This window comes from Macaca thibetana, chromosome 11 (assembly GCF_024542745.1).
Source record: "Macaca thibetana thibetana isolate TM-01 chromosome 11, ASM2454274v1, whole genome shotgun sequence".
Classification (NCBI taxonomy): Eukaryota; Metazoa; Chordata; class Mammalia; order Primates; family Cercopithecidae; genus Macaca; species Macaca thibetana.
Genome location: NC_065588.1, coordinates 120,321,669 through 120,343,057, shown reverse-complemented (window position 1 = coordinate 120,343,057; position 21,389 = coordinate 120,321,669). Strand labels below are relative to the sequence as shown.

The 21,389-nt window shown below is 50.7% G+C and overlaps 2 protein-coding genes across 4 annotated transcripts in view; one reads left to right on the top strand and one right to left on the bottom strand.

Annotated features, from left to right (window-relative positions):
• The window catches only part of CCDC92 (coiled-coil domain containing 92), a 299,056-nt gene extending 293,475 nt beyond the window's left edge, over positions 1 to 5,581 (top strand). For both annotated transcript variants that reach the window (XM_050748100.1, XM_050748102.1), the window contains one exon: positions 4,139 to 5,581. In XM_050748100.1, the coding sequence (XP_050604057.1) occupies positions 4,139 to 4,911 (773 nt within the window). In that variant the 3' untranslated portion in view covers positions 4,912 to 5,581. The remainder of the gene's footprint in view (positions 1 to 4,138) is intronic.
• A 688-nt stretch (positions 5,582 to 6,269) lies between these two features.
• The window catches only part of DNAH10 (dynein axonemal heavy chain 10), a 176,780-nt gene continuing 161,660 nt past the window's right edge, over positions 6,270 to 21,389 (bottom strand). The window contains exons 66-79 of one of the 2 annotated variants that reach the window (XM_050747794.1): positions 18,486 to 18,590; positions 17,920 to 18,074; positions 16,735 to 16,889; positions 15,139 to 15,322; positions 13,390 to 13,590; positions 12,487 to 12,696; positions 12,212 to 12,307; positions 11,401 to 11,572; positions 10,489 to 10,620; positions 10,113 to 10,324; positions 9,853 to 10,020; positions 8,452 to 8,632; positions 7,216 to 7,361; positions 6,270 to 6,660 (exon numbers count right to left, since the gene is read on the bottom strand). In XM_050747794.1, the coding sequence (XP_050603751.1) occupies positions 6,514 to 6,660; positions 7,216 to 7,361; positions 8,452 to 8,632; positions 9,853 to 10,020; positions 10,113 to 10,324; positions 10,489 to 10,620; positions 11,401 to 11,572; positions 12,212 to 12,307; positions 12,487 to 12,696; positions 13,390 to 13,590; positions 15,139 to 15,322; positions 16,735 to 16,889; positions 17,920 to 18,074; positions 18,486 to 18,590 (2,264 nt within the window). In that variant the 3' untranslated portion in view covers positions 6,270 to 6,513. Of the gene's footprint in view, positions 6,661 to 7,215; positions 7,362 to 8,451; positions 8,633 to 9,852; positions 10,021 to 10,112; positions 10,325 to 10,488; positions 10,621 to 11,400; positions 11,573 to 12,211; positions 12,308 to 12,486; positions 12,697 to 13,389; positions 13,591 to 15,138; positions 15,323 to 16,734; positions 16,890 to 17,919; positions 18,075 to 18,485; positions 18,591 to 19,099; positions 19,269 to 21,389 lie in introns of those variants that run through there. The other variant, XM_050747793.1, reaches the window with a different exon arrangement.

Genomic DNA, 21,389 nt, shown 5'->3' with positions numbered 1-21,389 from the left:
AATGGATGGCTCAGCAAGGCTAGTTTACTTTCTGCAGAAAGGGTGCAACTCGCCAGCAGTCTCGCCACAAGAGCACACTCGAACAAAGGAGACGAGGACATTTCTAATCTTCATAACCTGATGCAGTTGCCCTATGACTGTGTCCCGTTTCCATTGGCCGGAATGGGACCTCGCAGCTTAACCCGATTGGTTAAAAGCTTGAAACTTTCCTAAATAGGCAAACGGGAAAGAAGACTAAGAAAAGAGGAAGCTAGTCATGAGAGGGTCAGGAGGGTTTCCAAATAAGGAATAGCATGTACTATGGTCCAGGGCTCATTTAGCCTTGTCCAGGCATGCTGGGGCAAGTCAGAGCAGCTGCATGGGAACATACATAGAGATACACATAGAGCAAGGAAATGACAAGCTCTTCATGGTTTCAAGAAACTTTGAAGAAGAACTTCTGCATCCCCACAATGCCTTTTTCTAAACAGGCCTCACAATGGCAGTTATCATTCCTGAGAGTGTCCAGTTCCTTGTCAAAGACACGGACCATTTCCACCAAGCCTTAGCGGATTACCGAGCACTGATATTTTCCATTTGCATTGCTCATATTACAGCCTCCTGAGTGTGCCTCTGAGGAGCCCAGACGTCTTTCTGTCTGTGTGTGGTAGGGAAGGCGCCATGGGCTTCTTGGGGTGGAAGAACAGGAGGCTGTCCTCAGAAGTCTCCCTGCGGAGGGACACCAGGGACCTCCCCCGAAGCCCTGGGACCGGGAGCTGGGCCTCTGGGAATGCAGAGGAACAGGGTTTCAACCTGACGTTGGAGACCTCCAGCGTCCACACCTGCCACTACTGAAGCCTTGGGAAAGGAGCTACCCGTGTCACGGAAGCCAGGGCGTCCTTGCTCCCTGTCCCCTCCTGGCCCAGGCTAATCTGAAGAAGCACTTTTGCCCTGTGGCCTCTCCAGTCAAGGTTCTCAGCCCCAGGTCCCAAGGCCGCCCGCCTGCCCACCCACCTGATGTAGTGCTCCCAGCAGCAGCAGGGTCCTCACAGCAAGGGCTGTGTCTTAGAAGAGGCAGTTTCAAAAGCCTCTCAGGTGGTTCCAGTGGGGCATCTCCCCTCCCAGTGGTGAAAATTGTTTTACATTAGTGCACCCAAAACTTGCCCAATTCCAAGCAGCTCCGGGACCCAGGGTACAGCATAGACTCTTGGCTTCCCTCCCCTGGGGGCTGTGACCCCAGAAGTCTGGGCTGGCCCTGGGAGTGCACAGGTTTATAAGCACTGCAGTGCCCTAACGCTTGGGCAGGCTCAGCAGTGTGGCGTTTGGAGACCAGCGTCAGTTGCTGTTGTCAGCTCAGTGTGCACCAAGCTTTCATGGGAAGACTGAAATTTCCAGAAAGGGGGTATGTACAGAGGAGGAGGTAGAGTGGAGCTTTCTATAAAGAGCAAGAAATTGGCAAAACAGGAGGTGCTGATTCCCAGGAAGGACAGTCACCGAAGCAGCTCTCCAGAGCTGGGGATGGAGGAGGAGTCGCACCAGCTCCTTCCCATAGGACGGCCCGCTCAAGTCAGGGCCAGCAAACATCAGCCCGGAGCCAAGGCCGCACCCTGGAGGAGAAGGCAGCACAGCTAGATGACTCTCAAGGAAGGATGATAAGGAGAATGTCTGTCCAGGAAAAGCTTCTCTCAGGATGCTGTGGCCAAAAGAACCAGAGTGATGCTTAGTGATCCCCAGATTCGGGCCTCTACTCTGACTCAGAGGGACTGTGTGGCCTTGGGCAAGTTCTTTGACATCTCTGAACCTGCATCTTCATCTGACAGGTGCCCCACAAATCCAAGTCCCCAGTCTGACTGCCAGGGCCTTCTGCCTTTGTGGGCTGCCCCTCATAGGACATGAGAGAAGCCCAGGGAGAGCCTTGTTCCTGAATGTTCCAAACGTCCATCAACCTTTTGCAGCACTGTCTGGGGGAAGAAAATCCCAGGATGGTCACAGCAGGCCAGGGATGTGGTTGAAGGCCTGAGGTTGCAGCCCTTCCTCAGAAGGAGCCCAAGGCCCACTGTCCAGCCACGTGTGGGCTGAAAGCAAAGGCCTTGCGACAGGCATGGGTTGTTGTCCCACAGGCCCTGGGGGAAGGACAGTGGGTACCAGGCCCAGTGCCATGCCCAGGTCAGCATTTCAGGTTGCAGGGGTTCAGCCCAGGTGGCTGGGCTCCTGGGTCTTACAGTGTCTATAGAGTCATATGTGTGTGTCTCTGTCCCTCTCTTTACCTCTGAAACTGTGTTTCAGGATCCATTTTCCTTTTGGCAAAAAAATAAACCTCATGAAAGGTAGTACTGCATGCATCCTTTTTAGGGAGGTCATTTGCTGACATTATACCTGCATATATACACACAGACACATGTTTTTTAAAAAGAGAAACTTGCAGTGGTTCAACTTAAAATTTTTCAACTGCATGGGGCAATACACATTCAGTACATTCTTCGACTTATCACGGATATGTCCAGATAAACCCATGGTAAGCTGAAAATATCAAAAACACACTTTTGACTTAACGGTATTTTCAACTTACATTGGATTTTTTGGGACGTGACCCCATGCTAAGTCGAGGAGCGCACATCACCTGCAGTGAGCTTGTACCATGCAAGTGCCCTGCACAAGACCAGTCCAGTCAGCCGTGGGCCCTCAAAAGTTCAGAGTCTGGCTGGTGGGACACGCTGCAGAGCTGCTGCTGGCTCAGGCAGGTGGGAAAATTCAAAGTGAGACAGAAGCCTGGGAAAGACATCCAGTGGCGTCCAGTGCCTAGGCAGGCCCTGGGTGGTGGAGTTGGTACAGGGAAACTGGGTGTGCAGGTCTGGAGTTAGGTCAAGGATAGAGGGTACAACAGAGACAGAACAAGAGGTGGCGGCTTAGGGAGAGTGATGGAAGCTTTGATTTATGTGGGAACAGATAACATTCGGGACAGATTGTGGAACTGGAAGGCATCTGGCAGTTTGGGTTTTATTAGGCAGTGAGGAACCATTTTGAACAGAGGACAAGAATACTTAGAGGGGTGACCAAGCTTCCTAAATACAGGATGGACTGAAAGGAAGACCAGAGAGGAGGTGGGACCAAGGCCAGCTGGAGGAGCAGGGAGGGGGCAGCACTGAGCAGCCGGCAGAAGGGCACAGTCAGGAAGGGGAGGCTGGGGATGGCGACTGCATCCAGTCTCCCTGGGAGAGTCAAGATGTAGGAAGCAGAGCAGCTATTTGGACTTGAGGGTGTGTCTGATGGAGACTCACTTGGAGAAGTGGTGCTCAGGAGACACTGAATCGGGAGGTGACACTCAAGGTGAGTTCCAGACCAGGAAGGAAGAGTCTAGAAAGAACTTCCCAGGGGCCAATCAAGGAGGATGGCCAGCCAGCCAGCCAGCGTTAGGAGGAGCAGGATGGCTACCCAGGGTTGAGAGCCAAGGGCGCTGTGTGAGGTGACCAGGGACTGCAGGTCACCAGCGGAGCAGGAGAAGGAGGCAGCTGGCATATGCTGAAGGACTGGGTGAGGGCAGGCACCCAGGGACAGCAGGAGGCAGAGGCCCGAAGTGTTAGGGCAGCAGCGAGGGGCCAAGGGCAGGAGCCACAGAGATGAAGCAGCTGTCTCTGAGCAGGAAGTGGGAAGGAGTCTCTCTGTGCGTGTGGGGTGCGGGGAGCGGGATGAGAGAGGAGGCCAGCGGCAGAGCAAAGTGACAGCACCACACCTCTTCTCCTCTAAACATCAGAGTTTTAATGCAATAGACATGGAGAATTCTTTGTACATTTGAGTTTCCTAAAACAGTGCTTTGAATGTAGCAGGCATTTCATAAATGCCATCTGAGCAGACAGAAGGATTTGCGGCCAGTTTAATCCTAAGTGTTTGCTGAGGTCCGATACTCTGCAATTGCCTCTTTTAACTTCAGCGTCTTTAAGGTTCAGAGACATTCTTTTATGCAGTAAGCCAGAGAACTAAGAGCTGGAAAGGGCCTCTGAGATGCCCTGATCTCCCCACCTCGGGGAGGGGAGGGGTCTTTTCGGAGCCCCCACAGCCTAGACAGGGCCCCCCACCAGACAGGTCCGCCTGCCCTGTAGGCCTCACCACTCAGCCTCAGTCTAATGAGTTCTTCACCTCCTTCCTCGGCTTATTCTTGTAGGAGATGGGACTTCTAGAAGCAGCGAATTAAAGAAAAGATGTGAAGAGCTGGAAGTCCAACTGAAAGTGAAAGAGAACGAAAATGCTGAGTTGTTGAAAGAACTGGAGCAAAAAAACGCGATGATCACAGTGCTGGAGAACACCATCAAGGAGCGGGAGAAGAAGTACCTGGAGGAGCTGAAGGCCAAGAGTCACAAGCTGACCCTGCTATCTAGCGAGCTGGAGCAGCGGGCCAGCACCATCGCCTACCTGACCTCCCAGCTGCACGCCGCCAAGAAGAAGCTCATGAGCTCCAGCGGGACCTCAGATGCCAGCCCATCAGGGAGCCCCGTGCTGGCCAGCTACAAGCCAGCGCCCCCCAAAGACAAGCTACCTGAAACGCCTCGCCGCCGCATGAAAAAGAGCCTCTCAGCCCCCTTGCACCCGGAATTTGAAGAGGTCTACAGATTCGGGGCAGAGAGCAGGAAACTCCTTTTGCGGGAACCAGTGGATGCTATGCCCGACCCTACCCCATTTCTACTGGCTAGGGAGTCCGCCGAGGTCCACCTCATCAAAGAGAGGCCCCTCGTCATCCCCCCCATCGCCTCTGACCGAAGCAGCGAGCAGCACAGCCCGGCCCGCGAAAAGCCGCACAAAGCCCACGTTGGGGTGGCGCATCGGATCCACCACGCCACCCCGCCGCAGGCCCAACCCGAGGTGAAGACCCTGGCGGTTGACCAGGTGAACGGAAGCAAGGTGGTGAGGAAGCACTCAGGGACGGACAGAACTGTGTGAAGCCCGCCGGGCCCCACCCCGCGCTGTCCATGCACTGTGAGCACCACTAGGAAATCTCAGCCACACCTTTTCTGTTTAATTCCCATGCATGCCAAACTCTTTTCACACCTACCGACCAATTCTCCTGCTCCTCTTGCCCTCTTCTTCACACCAAAATATGATTGTGTCCCTGCTGCAGAATATGTATTTCCTAATTGCTGTGGCCAAACGCCTGTGTGCCGAATCGCTTGCTTCTGATCCCGCTCCGTGTAACCTAAGTGCGCTGCGGACAAAGCCCCGGCCACGGCTGCGTCACTCCTGATGTTCACAATGCCACATAGTCACACACCTAATTCTCAAGTCGGAGCAACACATACCATCCTTGACCTTATCCTCAGGCTCCAGGGCAGCCTGGCCGAGCAGCCCCTGCTCCCTCCTGGAGACCCCGTCACCTCCCGACTTCCTCCTGGAGACCCCTGTCACCTCCCGACTTCCTCCTGGAGACCCCGTCACCTCCTGACCAACCTGTCCCAGGGCGGCACGGATCACCGAGCAGCTGCGCGTGTATCTCAAGGAACTAAATAAGATGACGCTGCTCCTCATGGCACTACAACCTGGATGTGTGTGCATATTTTTTTTGTTAGTTTTATCCAAAATGTTTAAGATCCCAACAAACTTTATTTTCTAAACCCGCCTTCCTTCTGTTTTGTGTCTTTTATTAAACACCTGAAGGAGGGCTAGGAGACTGCAGGAGGGAGAGCAATCCCAGGTCCCAGAAGCCACTCCTGCTTCCTCCCTGCCCAGAGCTAGTCCTTAGAATGTGCTGCGCTCCTGAGCTGCTGTGGGAAGCTGCTTTTGCCTCTGATGGCGTCTGCCCACTGTGCTGCCCTTGCGAGCCCCTCCCCTCCCTCGTGGAGTGAAGCCACCCCTCGTCTCCAGGTGGCCAGCCAGGGCTCCAGGCCAGCCTTGTCGTGCACAGAGGGAAGGGGTGCCCAGTGACCACTGGTCCTGGAGGTTCCATGTCCTCACCTGACCCCACACAGACCCAGGCAGGCTGGGGGTGGAAGCTCATGCAGGAACTAAACACTAAGCTCAACAACCTCACAGTCACTGTAGCGGTCAGAGCCAAAGCAGCTAGGGCCAGAGAGTTCTGGAAGGGGGAGCAGTGGCTCCAGGTGACTCTGGCCACTTCTGCTGTGTGCCCGACATCATCAGCCCTTCTTGCCAAAAAGGAGCATCTGCTGAAACAGACCTGGATCGTCGAAAACACACTTTTGGAAATGACATTAGGATTCTCACTTGTGCCAATGCTATGTATTTCAGGCACTTTTGCTTAATCAAGTGTTTTCTCTGAGAAGGAAAAGAAAACTCCACACACCTTAAAATACTCTCCAATATTTACTTTTTGATTATATAAATTCCTTTTAAAAAGTAGTATTAAAAATAAAACCATTCAGGTTAATTTGTATGGAAAGAGATGTAAATGGCTGATTTCAAATGAAAAATCAGTGTCAGTCCCCCTCCTGCCTCTTGAGAGGCCCCAAGAAATGACAGCAGACCTGATCACTCTTCCCAACCAGCCCGAGGCTCCGAATTCACTAAGCAGTTTTCTTCACCCAAAGGTTAATCAGAATTCAGGGTGAGGCATACTCCTTGCAGCACCCAGTGAGAAATGTGCCTCGTGGTAAAGAGATCAGCTTCAAACACCAAGCCGACTCCCATGGCGTTCCTTCTCATGGAGGTGGTGTAGACGGGGGTCCGGAAGGTATTCTGCAAGGGAGAGGCAGGTGAGGCGCCCCCATGGCGAGAGCGTGCAGAGGGATAAAGGCAAAGGGGCAGTGTAAGTCTTGACAGGGGCCCCCGTGCAAGACTGCACCTGAGAACACACGAGGCTGGGGCTGTGCAGGGCCGCCCTCTGCCAGCTTCACGGGGACCTGGCTTCACACTGACACTGGTTAAAAGTGGGTCCTGGCCCAGGCAGAGCAGAAGGCATCTGCTGTCCACACCAGAGGGAACCACTTTATGGCTCAGGCAACGTCTGCAGCATTTTGCAAGGGAGGGAGTCTCCCCTTGGTTAGTCTTGACCACAGGATCACAACTTGAGCCTGACACCTCTGGAAGGATCGACGTCCACACATGTGCAGCCGCGCCTTTCCCGGGAAGCGGCTATCCAGAGCTTTTATCACGGCTCCAAGACTCTCCCCAGCCCGTAAAGCTTAGGCACCCCTGTTTTAAAAAGCAGGACTATTGGAAACCACCTCAGCCATAACTACAGTCAGAAGAGGAAGGGCTCTAGTGTCAGAGAGGAGGGGCTGGGACCTTCACCTGCAGCTTGAGGCGATGGGCTTCAATGGGGATGATCTTCAGGATTGGCAGGTCCACAACCAGCACCTTGGGTTTGCTCTTGATAAGACATCCTTTTTCTATATCCCAGTCAGCACCCTCCAGGTACAGTCCTGAGACAAAGCACCCTAGAGACACAAGGAAGAGACTGGACACAACTGGAGCATCCACAGCCTGCCATCAGGCGCACACAGCGACACACACAAGCCACTGGTTGGCCTCCTCCCCAGCGCCCTGGGGACAGCCCAGGCCCTTCTCCAGCGCTTCTGTCCTGCCCACCTTCCCTCTGTGGAGGAGCGGCTCAGACAGGACACCCCGTGGCCCTCCCCCAGGGCCCAGAGAAGTGGGTGCGGGGCGGTGGCCTCTCCCCCAGGAATGAGGCATCAAGGTCGACGGACTTAGACCACCCTGGGCCCCCAGGCTAGGAAGATGCATGGCCCCAGAGTCAGAATGGGCACCATGGCAACCCCGGCTACCCTGGGAGCCGAAGTGGCTGGGGAGCAGGAAGTAGAAGCGTCACAGAGAAAGTGGTCCCCGGGGAGGAGGACCCAGCAGACATAGAAAGGGGAGAAGACAGGAGCACACGCCTGTGGCCCCAGAGAGAGTGGCAGCCCAGACACCGCCAGCTCCCCGCCACTGAGAGCCGCAGAGTCCCTACAGCTTTCCTGTAAGTCCCCACTCCTTAAGCCATCTCAAAAGAGCTTTTGTTTCTTGCAGTTAAATGAACTCTTAAGACAACATGGCCCCGGGGAAACAGCAGTTTCCAGTTCTCGTTTACAGAGTCAGTAACCATTGTCTAAAGGACCTGAAGTTATGGCATAATCAAAGAGTTCCAACCAAGTTAGTCCATACTGCTCTGTGGCTCCCATGCCCCTGGCCCCGTCAGGGGTTACAGGAAAGCCACCTGATGGTTTTTGCAAGAGCTAATTCTGCCCTAGGAGCCCACTTCCCATGAGCTAGCAGAGTAAACATGGTTCAGGTCTCCCCTGCCATAGACCCCAGGTCTCAACGGAGAAAGTGGAAGAGAAACTTCTGTATCCACCCTCAGAGGTGTTACGACATGGGCAGTGCACAGACAGGAAATATTTTTGGCAGGCTGCCTTTCAAACATGGCCTGGCCCATCGAGGCCCACGCTATGCCTATCCCTTTGACTTGGAGGCGGCTCAGGGCGAGAAATCCTAAGTGAGAGGCTGCGGATCCCGATGAGCTGACGGTACCTTGTCCCGCCCGCTCATTCACTTCATCCGCGTCCTGGAACTTGGTCACTTGTGTGAACAAGGTGGAGCGGTCCAGCGGCCAGCCGTTCTTCCGGCAGGTGGCCTGCACCAGCGCCGTGAGGTAGGACTCAGGGATGTGCAGCCCCGAGAGCCACATCACACTGGGCTCACCCTCGGTGACCTGGAGAGAAGACAGGGCAAGTGCTGGGAGCCTGGGGCTGCCATCCAATGCCAGGTCAAAGCTGGCCTGGAAGTTAGTTTATGATAAAAGACGTATTTCACCTGAGTGGCAAAAGATGGCGTTGGCACAACTGGCCACCCATTTGAGAAAAACAATCTGGACTGCCACAGTCCAGGTAGATCAAAGATTTAGATATAAAAATAAAACCACAAAAGTACTGGGCCACATCCCCAGTGAATGCTTTCATATCATGGAGTAGGAAATACAAAGCCCAGGATAACAAAGAAAAGCCTTATAGGTTTGACTACATAAAAATGTAAAGCTTTTCTGCGGAAAAAATAATGTAAGCAAAGTCAAGACTTATGACAAGCTGGGAGAAATACAGACCAAGGGCTAATTTCTTTGATTTGCAAAGAGCTCTTAACCATCAGTGAAACGATGGAGACCTTACTAAAAATGAAATCCAGATACAAAAGGACAATTCACAGAAAAAGCCAACACGAAATATCTGTAAAGCATGCGAAATACACTCAGGCTCACCATAATTAAAGAAATGCAAAGCAAAACAATGAGATCTTATTTTCACCTATCAGGGAGACAGGGATCCAAAATGTTAAAAACACAGTGTTGCAGAGGGGTGAGGAAAGAAGCACGCTCATACACTGTGGTTTCAGCCTTTCTAAGAACCAGCCAACAAGAGCTATCAAAATTTAAAATGCACACGCTCTTTGATCCAACTCTTCCACTGTCAGAATTTATCCGTGGAATACACCCCTATGCATATTCATAGACATGTGCGCCAGAATGTTATTCGTATTAGCAAAATATATATATATATGGTAACCACCTAAATGTAGACAGTTACCATATTTTCAGGATACAGAAGGAAGAGAAAGGATATGGAACATTTGTACAATGGCATACTCTAAAAAAGAATGAGCTTGCTTTCTGTGTACTAATATGGAACAAGTGCCAAGATATACGCTTAGATAAAATAATCGGGTATGCATAGTATGCTTCAGAGTCTTCAAAAGAAAAAAGAAAAGGAAAAACGGAAGATACAGATATGCTTGTAAGAATCTCAGACCATTTCCAGAGCACCCAGTAAACTCTAACAGAGGTTACTGCTGGGACATGGAAAGAGGGGCTTGGGAGGTGGTTTGAGGGAGTCTAGGTTGACACTTGAATCGGCAGACAGGAGGTAGTAACGTGCCTCTTACCCACAACATGTACTGGCTGAACCGCCGCAGGAAGTAGACCATCCAGTTTCCAAGGGACTTTAAGGTGTCAGGAGCAAGCCTTCTCCAGATATTAGGGATCTGCCCGATAAAAAGAGACCTGGCCACATCGTCTAACTCATTGCTCATTCCAACTTCTCCAGCTAAGGCCTATTTAGAATCAAGAGCAATCGGCAAGACTCGATCAGAACCCCAGGTGCCACATGTCTAGGCAGTAATCTACACATGAGAGACAGGCTCACCCTTTGAAGTTCAGCCAGAGACTTGGTCATCCGGACCACAAGCTTGTTGAAGCGTTCCAGCTCCTGCAGGAGCACCACCGAAGTGGGGGAGATTCCTGTTCCAAGGCGCTTCCTCACTTGGTCCAAGTCAAAGACTTTGGGCATCTTGTTTTCTATGTCTTTGGCCACTTGGCCAATATAATCATCGCGGCTGATGCCACTGCTGGATTCCCCTAAAACCAGGACACATTTCAGAGAAAGCAAGGCATCCATGTGTAGAACTGGAGCCTCCTGAGCCTTCCGGTTCTGGGAAAGGCATCAGCAATGTGGGAGAGCTACAAGAAGCAATCGTAAAACCCCACTCAAACTAATGAAGTCCTCCGGAGTAAGACTTTACCTGTCTGAGGCTGCAGCTCCAGCAGGTGAGCCCACATGTCTCGAGCCGCCTGTGTGTAATAGCCAATCTCAGCATTGGAGTGGAGACCAAACACTTCTGGCGTGTTGGCAAGCGGGAGGGCCTCAATGGCTTCTGCAATCAAGAGAACAACGGAGGTGGCACTGTCCAGCCACCTGTGCTTTCTCAGGGCCCACAGCCTCAAAGTCCCCAGACATGCAAGACTAATTTCTACTGTTTAGAGGGTGACTTTTTTTTTTTTTTTTTTGGAGACAGGGTCTTACTCAGTCACCCAGGCTGGAGTGCACTGACGTGCATTGATCACTACAGCCTCGACCTCCTGGGCTCAAGCATTTCTCCCATCTCAGCCTCCCAAGTAGCTGGTACTACAGGTGTTCACTACCACACTCGACTAATTTTTTTATTGTTTTTTGTTTAATTTTTTGTTTTTGTTTTTGTTTTGATTTTTTATTTTTTTGTAGAGATGGGATCTTGCTTGGTGGCCCAGGCTGGTCTTGAACTTCTCGGCTCAAGCGATCTGCCCTTCTTGGCCTTCCAAAGAAGGGATTACAGGTGCGAGTCACCATAACTAGCCAATGACGTTTTTAATATAAAAATTCTACACTACTGCACCCAGTCCAGCCGTATATTCATCTTTTCTGAAAAAGTCTCAGTGAGCTTCACTGTGGCCACTCTGCCCTTCCAGGTGGACCCTGATTTATTTACCATCATTGCAGGATGGGAAATCTGAACTCTATCAGCTCTGCAGCCAGGAATTGTCTGCCAAGCCACCTAACAGGCTTAACAGACCACACCTGACCAGCCAAGGAGCCCCACCAGGAGAGGAGCCAGTTGAAATGTATGGTCTCCCTTAGCAAAAGCCTTGAAAATCTTTTCATGTCTGAGAAATCTCACCAACAAATTTCTCCTTTTCATCACCAACAGGGATTTTGTAGTCCACTTCCTTGTTCCGGAAGAAGTGGAATGGCTGGAAAGTATCAAAAATGAAGTCCCCCAGGTACTCATCCATGTAGATGGTCAGGATGCGGCGATCAAAGCTGTCGATGGCCCGTCCTCCATACATGACCTGAAATTAGAGGGCCTGAGAGCCAGCCACGAGCTCAGAACCTACTGTGTGCACCCTGGGGGCCCGGGGCCAGAGGCGCGCCCAGGGTCAAGAGACGCCTACAGCCTGGCTGCTGCAAGGCTCGAACCTGTTGACTTGCATAGCCTTTTGGGCCACTGTTCACACAATTGATCTGGGGCTTTCCTGGCTTCCCAAGGGATAGGGCCCAAAGCAATAAGAAGCCCTCGGGAAGTGTTGGTAGCCCCTGTGCAGCAAGTAAAGTCCCCCAAACACATCAAACAAACAGCCAAAGAAGCCAGCAGCTGCTGCTGTCTTTGGAATTGATGTCACTGCTTGAGCCGTGTGCAGACCACCGGGGAAGCTTCCTGTGAGCTCTGTACACAGCGACAGTGGAAGCAAGGGGCTAGAGGATGCCTAGCCTGGATCCCCAGCCATGGATCCAGCTCAGGGAACCTCTGTGTGAATAGAGCTCACTTAGGACAAATAACAACTGGGTGAGAGCAGAGAGAATGTCACAGAGACCCAAGGGGAACAGGGGCAGAAGAGGCTGGCTCTGAGGGCTCAGAGGAAAATAGGGGCACAAGGTCACAGCTCTGTAGCCCTAGAGGCACCTGCAGAAGGATCCCCGGTCACCCCTACCTCTCCAATTAGGTACTTGAGGCTGCCCCACGGGATCCTCGGGTCCCGTTGCTGGAAGGCTTTCGTTAAGTACGTGTTCAGAATTTCCATGCAGACCTTAAAAGAAGAGAACACACTCAGTTACAATGAAACCCACCAAGCTGTTCACATTCTGACACTTTTCTGAAAAGGCTGCTGGGAACGGCGCAACCCTGCTGTGGTTGAACTCAGAGGAAAGTCGGGGAGGAAGCAGCCACCTAAGGAAGCGATTTCCAAGGAGAAGCAGCCACTGTCACCTGGAAGTCAGACTCATTGAAGTCATAGTACACGTTCCAGCCAATCTTCCCAAACTTCCTTCTCTCCTGCACCACAGCATGAAAGAATGCTAGCACGTAGACCAGCGGCTTGAAGGCAGGGTGCGGGCACTGGTCCAGCATTTCGTGAGAGATCTTGAAGTAAGTTGCCCTCATGTTGAGTTTCAGCCCATTGGGCGGCTCAGTGACAACCTTCAGAAGAGAAGAAAACGCACAGTGATGGAGACCGCAGGCCCACAAGCTTGGAAGAGTGTGCACAGTGCAGGCACTGCGCTTTCCTTCCTCTCTGCAGAGCCATCTGTCTGAGACCTCCGATAGCTAAAGTCTCTTGTCCAGGGCCCAGGCTAAGAAGTTAAAGGACTAGATGTTTTAGCTCTCAGGGTCAAGGATCAAGGGTCTTTGACCTTCCTCTGAACCATGAGATCCTTTACTGTAGAATGAAAGTCAAGTCTTCCCTCCACCTCCCCAGAGAGAGAGAGACGGGGAATGACAAAACCTTTCCAAAAGAATTTGCTGGAGAATAAATTAAATGGGGCATGTAAACCACCTGAAACTTCTGCAGTCAGCACTAGAGAACTGCAGGCTATGGGGTGGTGGGGGGGGTGGCGGTGGGGGCATGAAGTTTATGAAAAGCAGCCTAGATACTGTTAGGGACACATGCAGAATTGGTAGAGATAGGCCTGGGAGTCACAAACACCACCTAGGACAGCAGCCCCCTCTAAAGAGAGAGAGAAATGGGATGAGAAGGGTTTCAACCGCGAGGTTTCAACTGCAGCCTGAGGTTTATTTCTACACAGACACATGCACACCCTGGCCCCACAGCAATATGGTGGTGGTCTGGGAAGCTGGGTGCTGGGCATGTTGGTGTCCATCCTGAAGCCAGACCTTTAGGGACTTCTGCAGAATCCCAATGGGGAAGCCCTTGGTGGGGTCCGTGGTGAGCCACAGGCGGAAGTCTGGGTGGGGCTTGGTGATCCTCTCCAAGGACTTCTCCAGATCTTTCAGCCACTTGACCAGGAGGTGGCAGTTCTGCAGCATCAGCCACTGCCCGCGAGCCACCGCAGTCTCCAGCAGCTGCAGGGCCACCTGCGCCAGGGGGGAGGGAGGAGGAGAGGGGGGAGTTGGCATCCAAACCCAACCCCGTGCTCTCCAGAGACCCACTCCACCCCACAGAAAGGTGATGGCCAGCTCCAGCAGCAGCCAAAAGCAAGCCAAGGATCCAGGAGCTACAGGAGAAGCCTTCAAATAAACCATCTTTTAGAAACCCCATGGGCCCCGTGGGTGCACTGAGCTGGTCACACACAGCCTGGAAGATGGGTTAGCATTTTGCATTCATCAGCCCCCCGGCCCTAGAAACCCCAGCTTCTCCCACACAGTCGCTCCTGTCCGGAGGACTCCTGAGCAGGGCTGCAACAGACCAGCTAAAGCCCACCAGGAAGTAGGGATTGTCCTGGCCACTGTAAGATCTTCAGGGCCCTAGGCCTGGAAAACAATCACCATGTCCCCTCCCAAATGTAATTCAAGCACAAACAAGCTAAACACCCAAATCAAGCCTTGGTTTCTGAAATGGCTTAAAACACATGAGCGCTGATGTTACAATAGCTTCTTTCAGTGTTGTGGTTGAGAGAGCTGGCCCGCCTTGCTGGTGCCCAGGGCTTGCCTCCCGGGCCGTCCAGCATGGGTATGGCCATCCTCATCTCACCCAGGGGCTTTCAGCAGCAGAGGGGCTTACCCAAAGCCCTGCAGTTCATAGCAAAGCCAGGACTGGCAGTCAGCTCCCTCTGACCCCAACACGCATGCCTGCGACCATCACACTTGCTGACGCACAGGCTTTTCCTGCAAGCTTTGTCCCACATTGTACTGAACTTGCGTAGCAAGTTCTAGCAGGGAGCACTGTGATGCAGAGAGGCAAGACCTCAGCAAAGAAAGCTCTCTGGCTCAGAAGGACAGGAGGATTTGCACCACAGTTCTGTCCTGAATGGTCCTGGGCTCAGCCTCTCTCAACCCACTCCCTTGGCCATGCAATTGGGGCCATCATAATTCTGATCTGCAATGAGGCTGTTCAGGGACTAAGGAAGGTAAGGACTGTGTGTGAAAGGGCTTTGAAGACGGCACAGCCTGGGCACTGTGGCTCATGCCTGTGATCCCACTTTGGGAGGCTGAAGTGGGAGGATCGCTTGGGTCCAGGAGTTCAAGACCACCCAGGGCAACATGGTGACGTGTTTGTATTTTTCTCTACAGAAAATACAAAAAACATTAGCCAGGCATGGTGATGCGTGCCTGTAGTCCCAGCTGCTACTGGGGAGGCTGAGGCAGGACGATCACTTAACAGTCAGGAGGTCGAGGCTGCAGCGAGCTATGTTCGTAACACTGCACTCCAGCCTGGGTCACAGAGTAAAAAGAAAAGAAAAAGGAAAAAAAGAAAAGCACAGCACCACGATCACAACACAAGGTTGTGAAATCATAACTATTATTGTCATCTACGCAGTGTTTCATTACTGCTGCTTTGCTCGGAAATGCATCCAACTTACTTGTGGCGTGGCACTCTCAGCTTAAATCCAGGTTAGCTCCTCCTTAGCAGACACCAGGGACCTCCCCTAAATGTAGAGCTTGTTCCTTTCAGCCACAAATTACCTTTTCTTGACCTTGACCCATTGCAAGGAATTTGAGGCGATTTCCTCCAAAACCACTTCGCTCTGCTAATTTCATAAGATCACTGGCAGGGTCAGAGCCAGGACTCAGGATAAACACAATGGGCGAATTTGGAGTGCTCTGCTCAAAAATAGCTTCAAAGCTGATCATTGGGGGCTGTACATACCTGGTGAAAGAAACACAGTCAGAAAACTGTCCCGGGAGGACAGCTCCAGACCAGGGGCTGGTCTGTCTGATCAGTGCTGCCTCCTCCAGTGTCCAGAACCTTCTGACCCCTCCCCTGGGATAGCTCTTTGCAGTCTTCCCTGTTTTAGATTCTAGTTTCTATGCACATCTCCCACCCTGATGGGGAACTCCTGTACCCCCTGCACGCTCGATTCAGTTGGTTTGTGCCGAGCTGGGCACCTCAGCTTGCCCTCCAGGTGGGCGTGCCCATGGCACAAAACCCTGAGGCTCCACAGGTGTGTCCTGAATGGTCCACATCTTGAATTTTGAGTTTTGTGTGTGGGTTTTTTTCTTTTTCTTTTTCTTTTTTAATTGAGAGATATAATTTCACTCTGTTGCCCAGGCTGGAGTATAGTGGTACTATCATAGCTCACTGCAGCCTCAAACTCTCAGGCTCAAGCCATCCTCCCACCTCAGCTTCCTTAGTAGCTTGACTACAGGTGTGCGCCACCACAGCTGGCTCATTTTTTTATTATTTTTTATTTTTTAGAGGCAGTATCTCGCTATATTGCCCAGGCTGGTCTCAAACTCCTGGCCTCAAGCGATCCTCCCACATCAGCCTCCTGAAGTGCTGGGATTACAGGTATGAGCCACTGCACCTGACCCAGACGTGCGTTTTAAAATTCATTGCCAACACAAAGATACTGGGATATTTCAGGTAAAAATCTGAAGTCCTAGCTTCTTTCAGAGTCAGAGGATCCAGCCACTGTGGGTTCCCAGTGGCACATGGTATCAGTCAGCAGGAGCTAAGGGCAGCTGCCCAGGGACCAGGACTCCACCCAGCCTCATCACTCACTGTCATGGCCTACTGGCTGCAAGGGCACATCTGAGCTGCAGTCCCACGCTCTCTGCCTGGCTTTGTACCCCATGCCAGAGCAACATTGTCCAGTGTGACGGCCATGAGGCACACGCAGCGACTCAGCACTTAAAATGTGGCTGGCCCCAATTGAGATGTGCTGTAAGTGTGAATTCACACAGGATTTTGAAGACTTAATACCAAAAAAAGCATGTAAGATGTCTCAATCATGTTCATACTGATTATACATTTAAATGATAATTTTAATATATTCATTTAAATAAAATATATTACAATTAATTGCGCCCATTTCTTTTCTAATGGAGCTACTAGAACTTTTGAAACTGCATATGTGGCTCACATTGAATTTCTTGTGACTAGCGCTGTTCTAGAATATTAAAGAATTCTAGAATATTGGCTATGGAATATTGTCCAGACAGGGTGGCGACAGCTGTCACGGGAGCTGGTCAGCCTCTGCTTTCTTTGAGCCCAAGGTGGGAGGATGCTGGCGATCCCACCCCACGAAAAGTGGCAAATCAACAAAACGACACACTTACTTCTCTCCCATTGTTACAGTCACATAGTCAGTCACTGCCCGATAGACCCGATCCACACGGAAACAGCGCAAAATAAGCAATTTCTGGAAAGGGGTGATGTTGTTATCGTAACCCAAGGGGAATGGAAACTGCTCCAGTGAATCCAGGTCATACCACTGGGAAAAGCAAAGAATATTCATTGTGGCATCAACTCAGAAATGACATAGGTCCCCATTTGTGTGTGAAGGTGGCAAAAGCCACTGGAAAGGGATGAGAATCTATAGGTGTAGTAACTGAAGGCCACCTGGTCAGATCTGTCATTCTCTACCCCCAAAGACTATGACATTCAGAAAGGAGAAACTGAGTCTTATTCACTAAGTGCCCATCAAGGGACATGGTACATGGTAGATGCCCAACAACTATTTCTGGGATGGATGGGTCGGTAGGTAGATGGATAGGTGGGTGCATGCATGGGTGGATGGATGGATGAGTAGGTGGGTGGGCGGGCAGATGGGTAGATGAATGGGTAGGTGGGTAAATGGATGGATGGATGGGTGGGTGGGTAGGTGGGTGGATGGATACAGGGATGAATGGATGGATGAATGGATGGATGAGTAGGTGGGTGGGTGGGTGGATGGGTAGATGAATGGGTAGGTGGGTAAATAGATGGATGGATGGGTGTGTGGGTAGGTAGGTGGATGGATACAGGGATGAATGAATGGATGGATGGATGGATGAGTAGGTGGGTGGGCGGGTGGATGGGTAGATGAATGGGTAGGTGGGTAAATGGATGGATGGGTGGGTGGGTGGGTAGGTGGGTGGATGGATACAGGGATGAATGGATGGATGGATGGATGAGTAGGTGGGTGGGCGGGCGGATGGGTAGATGAATGGGTAGGTGGGTAAATGGATGGATGGGTAGATGGGTGGGTAGGTGGGTGGATGGATACAGGGATGGATGGATGGATGGATGGATGGATGGATGGATGGATGGATGGACGGATGGACAGGTAGATGATTGGATCTCCCATACAACTAGCTGAATTAGCCAAAGGAGAATTCCAATCAGGGGGTTAGAGGGCATCAATTACACACTAATGGGTTACTCAAAGGAGTGTCTTCTCTTAAGGGGTTGGGCCACAGTTGAGGTTTAGAGATTATTGACATGTGGGGAAGGAGAGGAGGAGAAAGGGAGCATGGGCTCACCTCCTGCCAGACAGTCTGGTTATTCTCAACATCATCAGGAAGTCGCCCAAAGCTGTCTGAAAACATTTCTGATAAAAGAATGATATCTTCCCATCCTTGGTCAGACAACCAAGCGCAGGGCTTTTTTCTTCTGCTTTTCTCCAGGGAAATGTTTCCTAATCACAACGGAAGAGAAGCAAACAGCCGTTGTGCTGCCAACACAAAGCAGGCAACTCTGCTTTGACTTCTCTCACTTTTGGGGAAAAGTCCACTTCTCAAGAAGGAGACTGGAAAGACGAAGTGGCCCGGGCTTGCCCTCGTCACCGCCAGTGACACCAACTAGGCGCTCAGTGTAGCATCCAGCTTCCAGCCTCAGGGTGGCCCCGAGACAGAGGCTGGCTGCTCCGAGTTCAACCAGAGCCTTTTCGGAGGCTGGAATGATCAACTGGAATAGTGAAAAATGCAGTGCTGTTGGGAGCCAAGTTTTAAGGCGAATTTTTGTGATTGTCTGTTTTAATGGACAAACTTATATACACGCATCGTGTGGGCAAGGAGATGGGAGGAATGAAGCTAGGCAAATTCATTACCTTTTAGAAAGAAATCTAATTCTTCTTGAGGGACTCTCCCTTCTGCTTGTTCTATCTTGATGGTCATATTAAAAGAAAAGAGTAGCTTGTGCCTCTCAAACAGCCCTGGAGGGAAACATCAGACGAGCATTGATTTCTTTAAAAACCTGAGTTTCGTACGCATGCTGTGCTTAAATGTAAGAGAAATGAAACACTCAAAGTGTATGGCTGCATTTAGCCCTCTCTGCACCCCATGTCCATGACTATCTAAGTGCACAAAAGATAAGCTCAGTTCCTAGGTCATGCCCCAGTCTGTAGTGACATGCTCCTGTATGTAACGGAAATGGCTGTGTCTACAGGAGATAAAATCACACCGTCCTGGGAAAAGGAAAAGCCAGCGAGGGGCAGTACAGTTGGGGCTCAGAGCCACCCTCTCAACCGAAGGCAGGTTGTTTGCCTGACTCCATGGCATTCGTGTCCATTAGAGTCTAGGAGAGGTGTTGGCAAACCTTCTGCAAAGGGCCACATAGTAAATATTTTTGGCTTTGGAAGCTAGACGGTCATAACCACTCAACTCCACCACTGTAGTGCAAAAGCAACCATAGACAATATGTATACTAATGGATATGGTCCTGTTCCAATAAAACTTTATTTACAAAAGCAGGCAGTGGGCCAGATTTGGATGCTGGCTAGGGGTTTGCCAACCTCTACTGCAGAGGACATACTCCATCAACAGACTCTTTATTGATGGATGCAAAATACCAGCTTTCTTCTTTTTTGCTTTTTAACAGAAGACATGTGTTCCTGGAAAATAAAATTGTGTAAGTCAAAATTTGTAATTTGAATTCTACTTCATATGTGTTAGGAGGGTTGGCTACTTAAGTGAGTCCTATAGAAACAATCTCTTTTCTGCCCAACTGTTAAGGGCTAAATTATATTTCTCCAAACTTCATATGTTGAAGCCCCAGCTTCCAGTACCTCAGAATATGATGGTGTTTGGAGACAGGGTCTTTAAAGAGATGATTAAGTTCAAATGAGGCCATTAGGGTGGGCCCAGTCCAACCTCACTGGTGTCCTTACAAGAGGAGGAAATTTGGACACGCACAGACACCAGGGATTCATATGCAGAGAAGAAAGACTTTGTGCAGACACAGCAGGAAGACGGCCCCCTGCAAGCCAAGGGGAGCGTCCTAAGGAGAAACGAAATCTACCAAAACCTTGATTTTGGACTTCTGACCTCCAAAACTATGAGAAAATAAATTTCTGTTGCTTAAGCCACCCAGTCGGTGGTATTTTGTTAAGGCAGGCATGACAAACTTAATACAACAAGCACTGGTGCATGGAAAATATCACTGTCAGTGCAGTGTCTCAGCAAAACAGGACTGGAAAGGGATGCAAGTGTGCATCCTGTCCACCTCTGCTTTCTAAAGGTCGCTCTACAGGCCCCTGCTTAAAAATGGCCATTCTGAGTTTCTCCCAACTCCTTTCCAAAAACCAACCGAAATGGTGAGTCTTTTTGTTTGCTTTTGTTTTTTGTTTTTTTGGTGTGTGTGCAGTGGCACGATCTTGGCTCACTGCAACCTCCGCCTCCTGGGTTCAAGCCATTCTCCTGCCTCAGCCTCTCAAGTAGCTAGGACTACAGGCACGTGCCACCACACCCAGCTAATTTTTGTATTTTTAGTAGAGACAGGGTTTCACCATGTTGGCCAGGATCGTCTCCATCTCTTGACCTTGTGATCTGCCCACCTTGGTGACCCAAAGTGCTGGGATTACAGGCGTGAGCCACTGTGCCTGGCCTAATGGTGAGTTTTTAAAAAAGGTATAAGCTCCCAGAAAATTGGAGAAAAGACAATAGCAATAAAATTTTGCAAGCGACTCCAGGTGCGGTTGCCGTGAGCTAAGATCACACCCCTGCACTCCAGCCTGGACAACAGAATGACATTCTGTCTTAAAAAAAAAAAAAAAAGAAAGAAAGAATAAAAAGAAAAAAAGCCCTGCAAGCTACAGACAGATGGACAAGTGATAATTGATTTAGCAGAGCTGAGAAAGTTGACTCTTACATGAGGAGGAGATAAAGCTGAGATGCAAACCACAGAATGCATCAAAAGCTCAGGAACTGGCAGTTCCAGATCCTTTGGAAGTGTGGGTGAATATGGGCTAAAAACAGGAAGATGGGTGGACAGCTTGTTTGACAAGCAGTCAGATCCCAGATCCCCTCTCACTCCATGCTGCCAGGCAACTGCCTGCCCCACCCAAGTGAACTTTGGAAAAGATAAAGCAGGGTCTCTGGACAGGGGAACACCAGGCATAGTTGAGGGGAAACCATACTGAAAAGATGGTTTTCAGCGCGAGTTTTCATGATGAATGCTGAAATTGACAGCCTTCTTTTCTCACATGCTTCCACGAAGACTGGCAGCCAGGGTTACATACTCTAGGAAAAGGCTGAAGACTCTTCACTGGGGAGTCTTAAGGTCTCGTGAGAAAAGAACTACATGTATTGGCATTTGAGAGTTCCTCCAATGACACAACACAGAGAGGCGAGCCGCAAAATTCAGACGACGGGAAACAACCCAGCAATCAGGCAAGTTTCTTCCACAGATAAATGCAAGGGGTGGGACAGACACGGTGGCTTATGCTTCTAGTCCCAGCACTTTGGGAGGCTGAGGCAGGAGGATCCCTTAAGCCCAGGAGTTCAAGACCAGCCTGGGCAACATGGCGAGACCACCATCTCTACAAAAAAATTTTTAAAAAATTATCTGGGCATGGTGGCATGCACCTGTAGTCCCAGCTACTGAGGAGGCTGAAGTGGGAGGATCACTTGAGCCTGGGAGGTGGAGGTTGCAGTAGGCTGTGATTGTGTCACTGCACTCCAGCCTGGGCATCAGAGCCAGACCCTGTCTCTAAAAATAAATAAATAAAAATAGC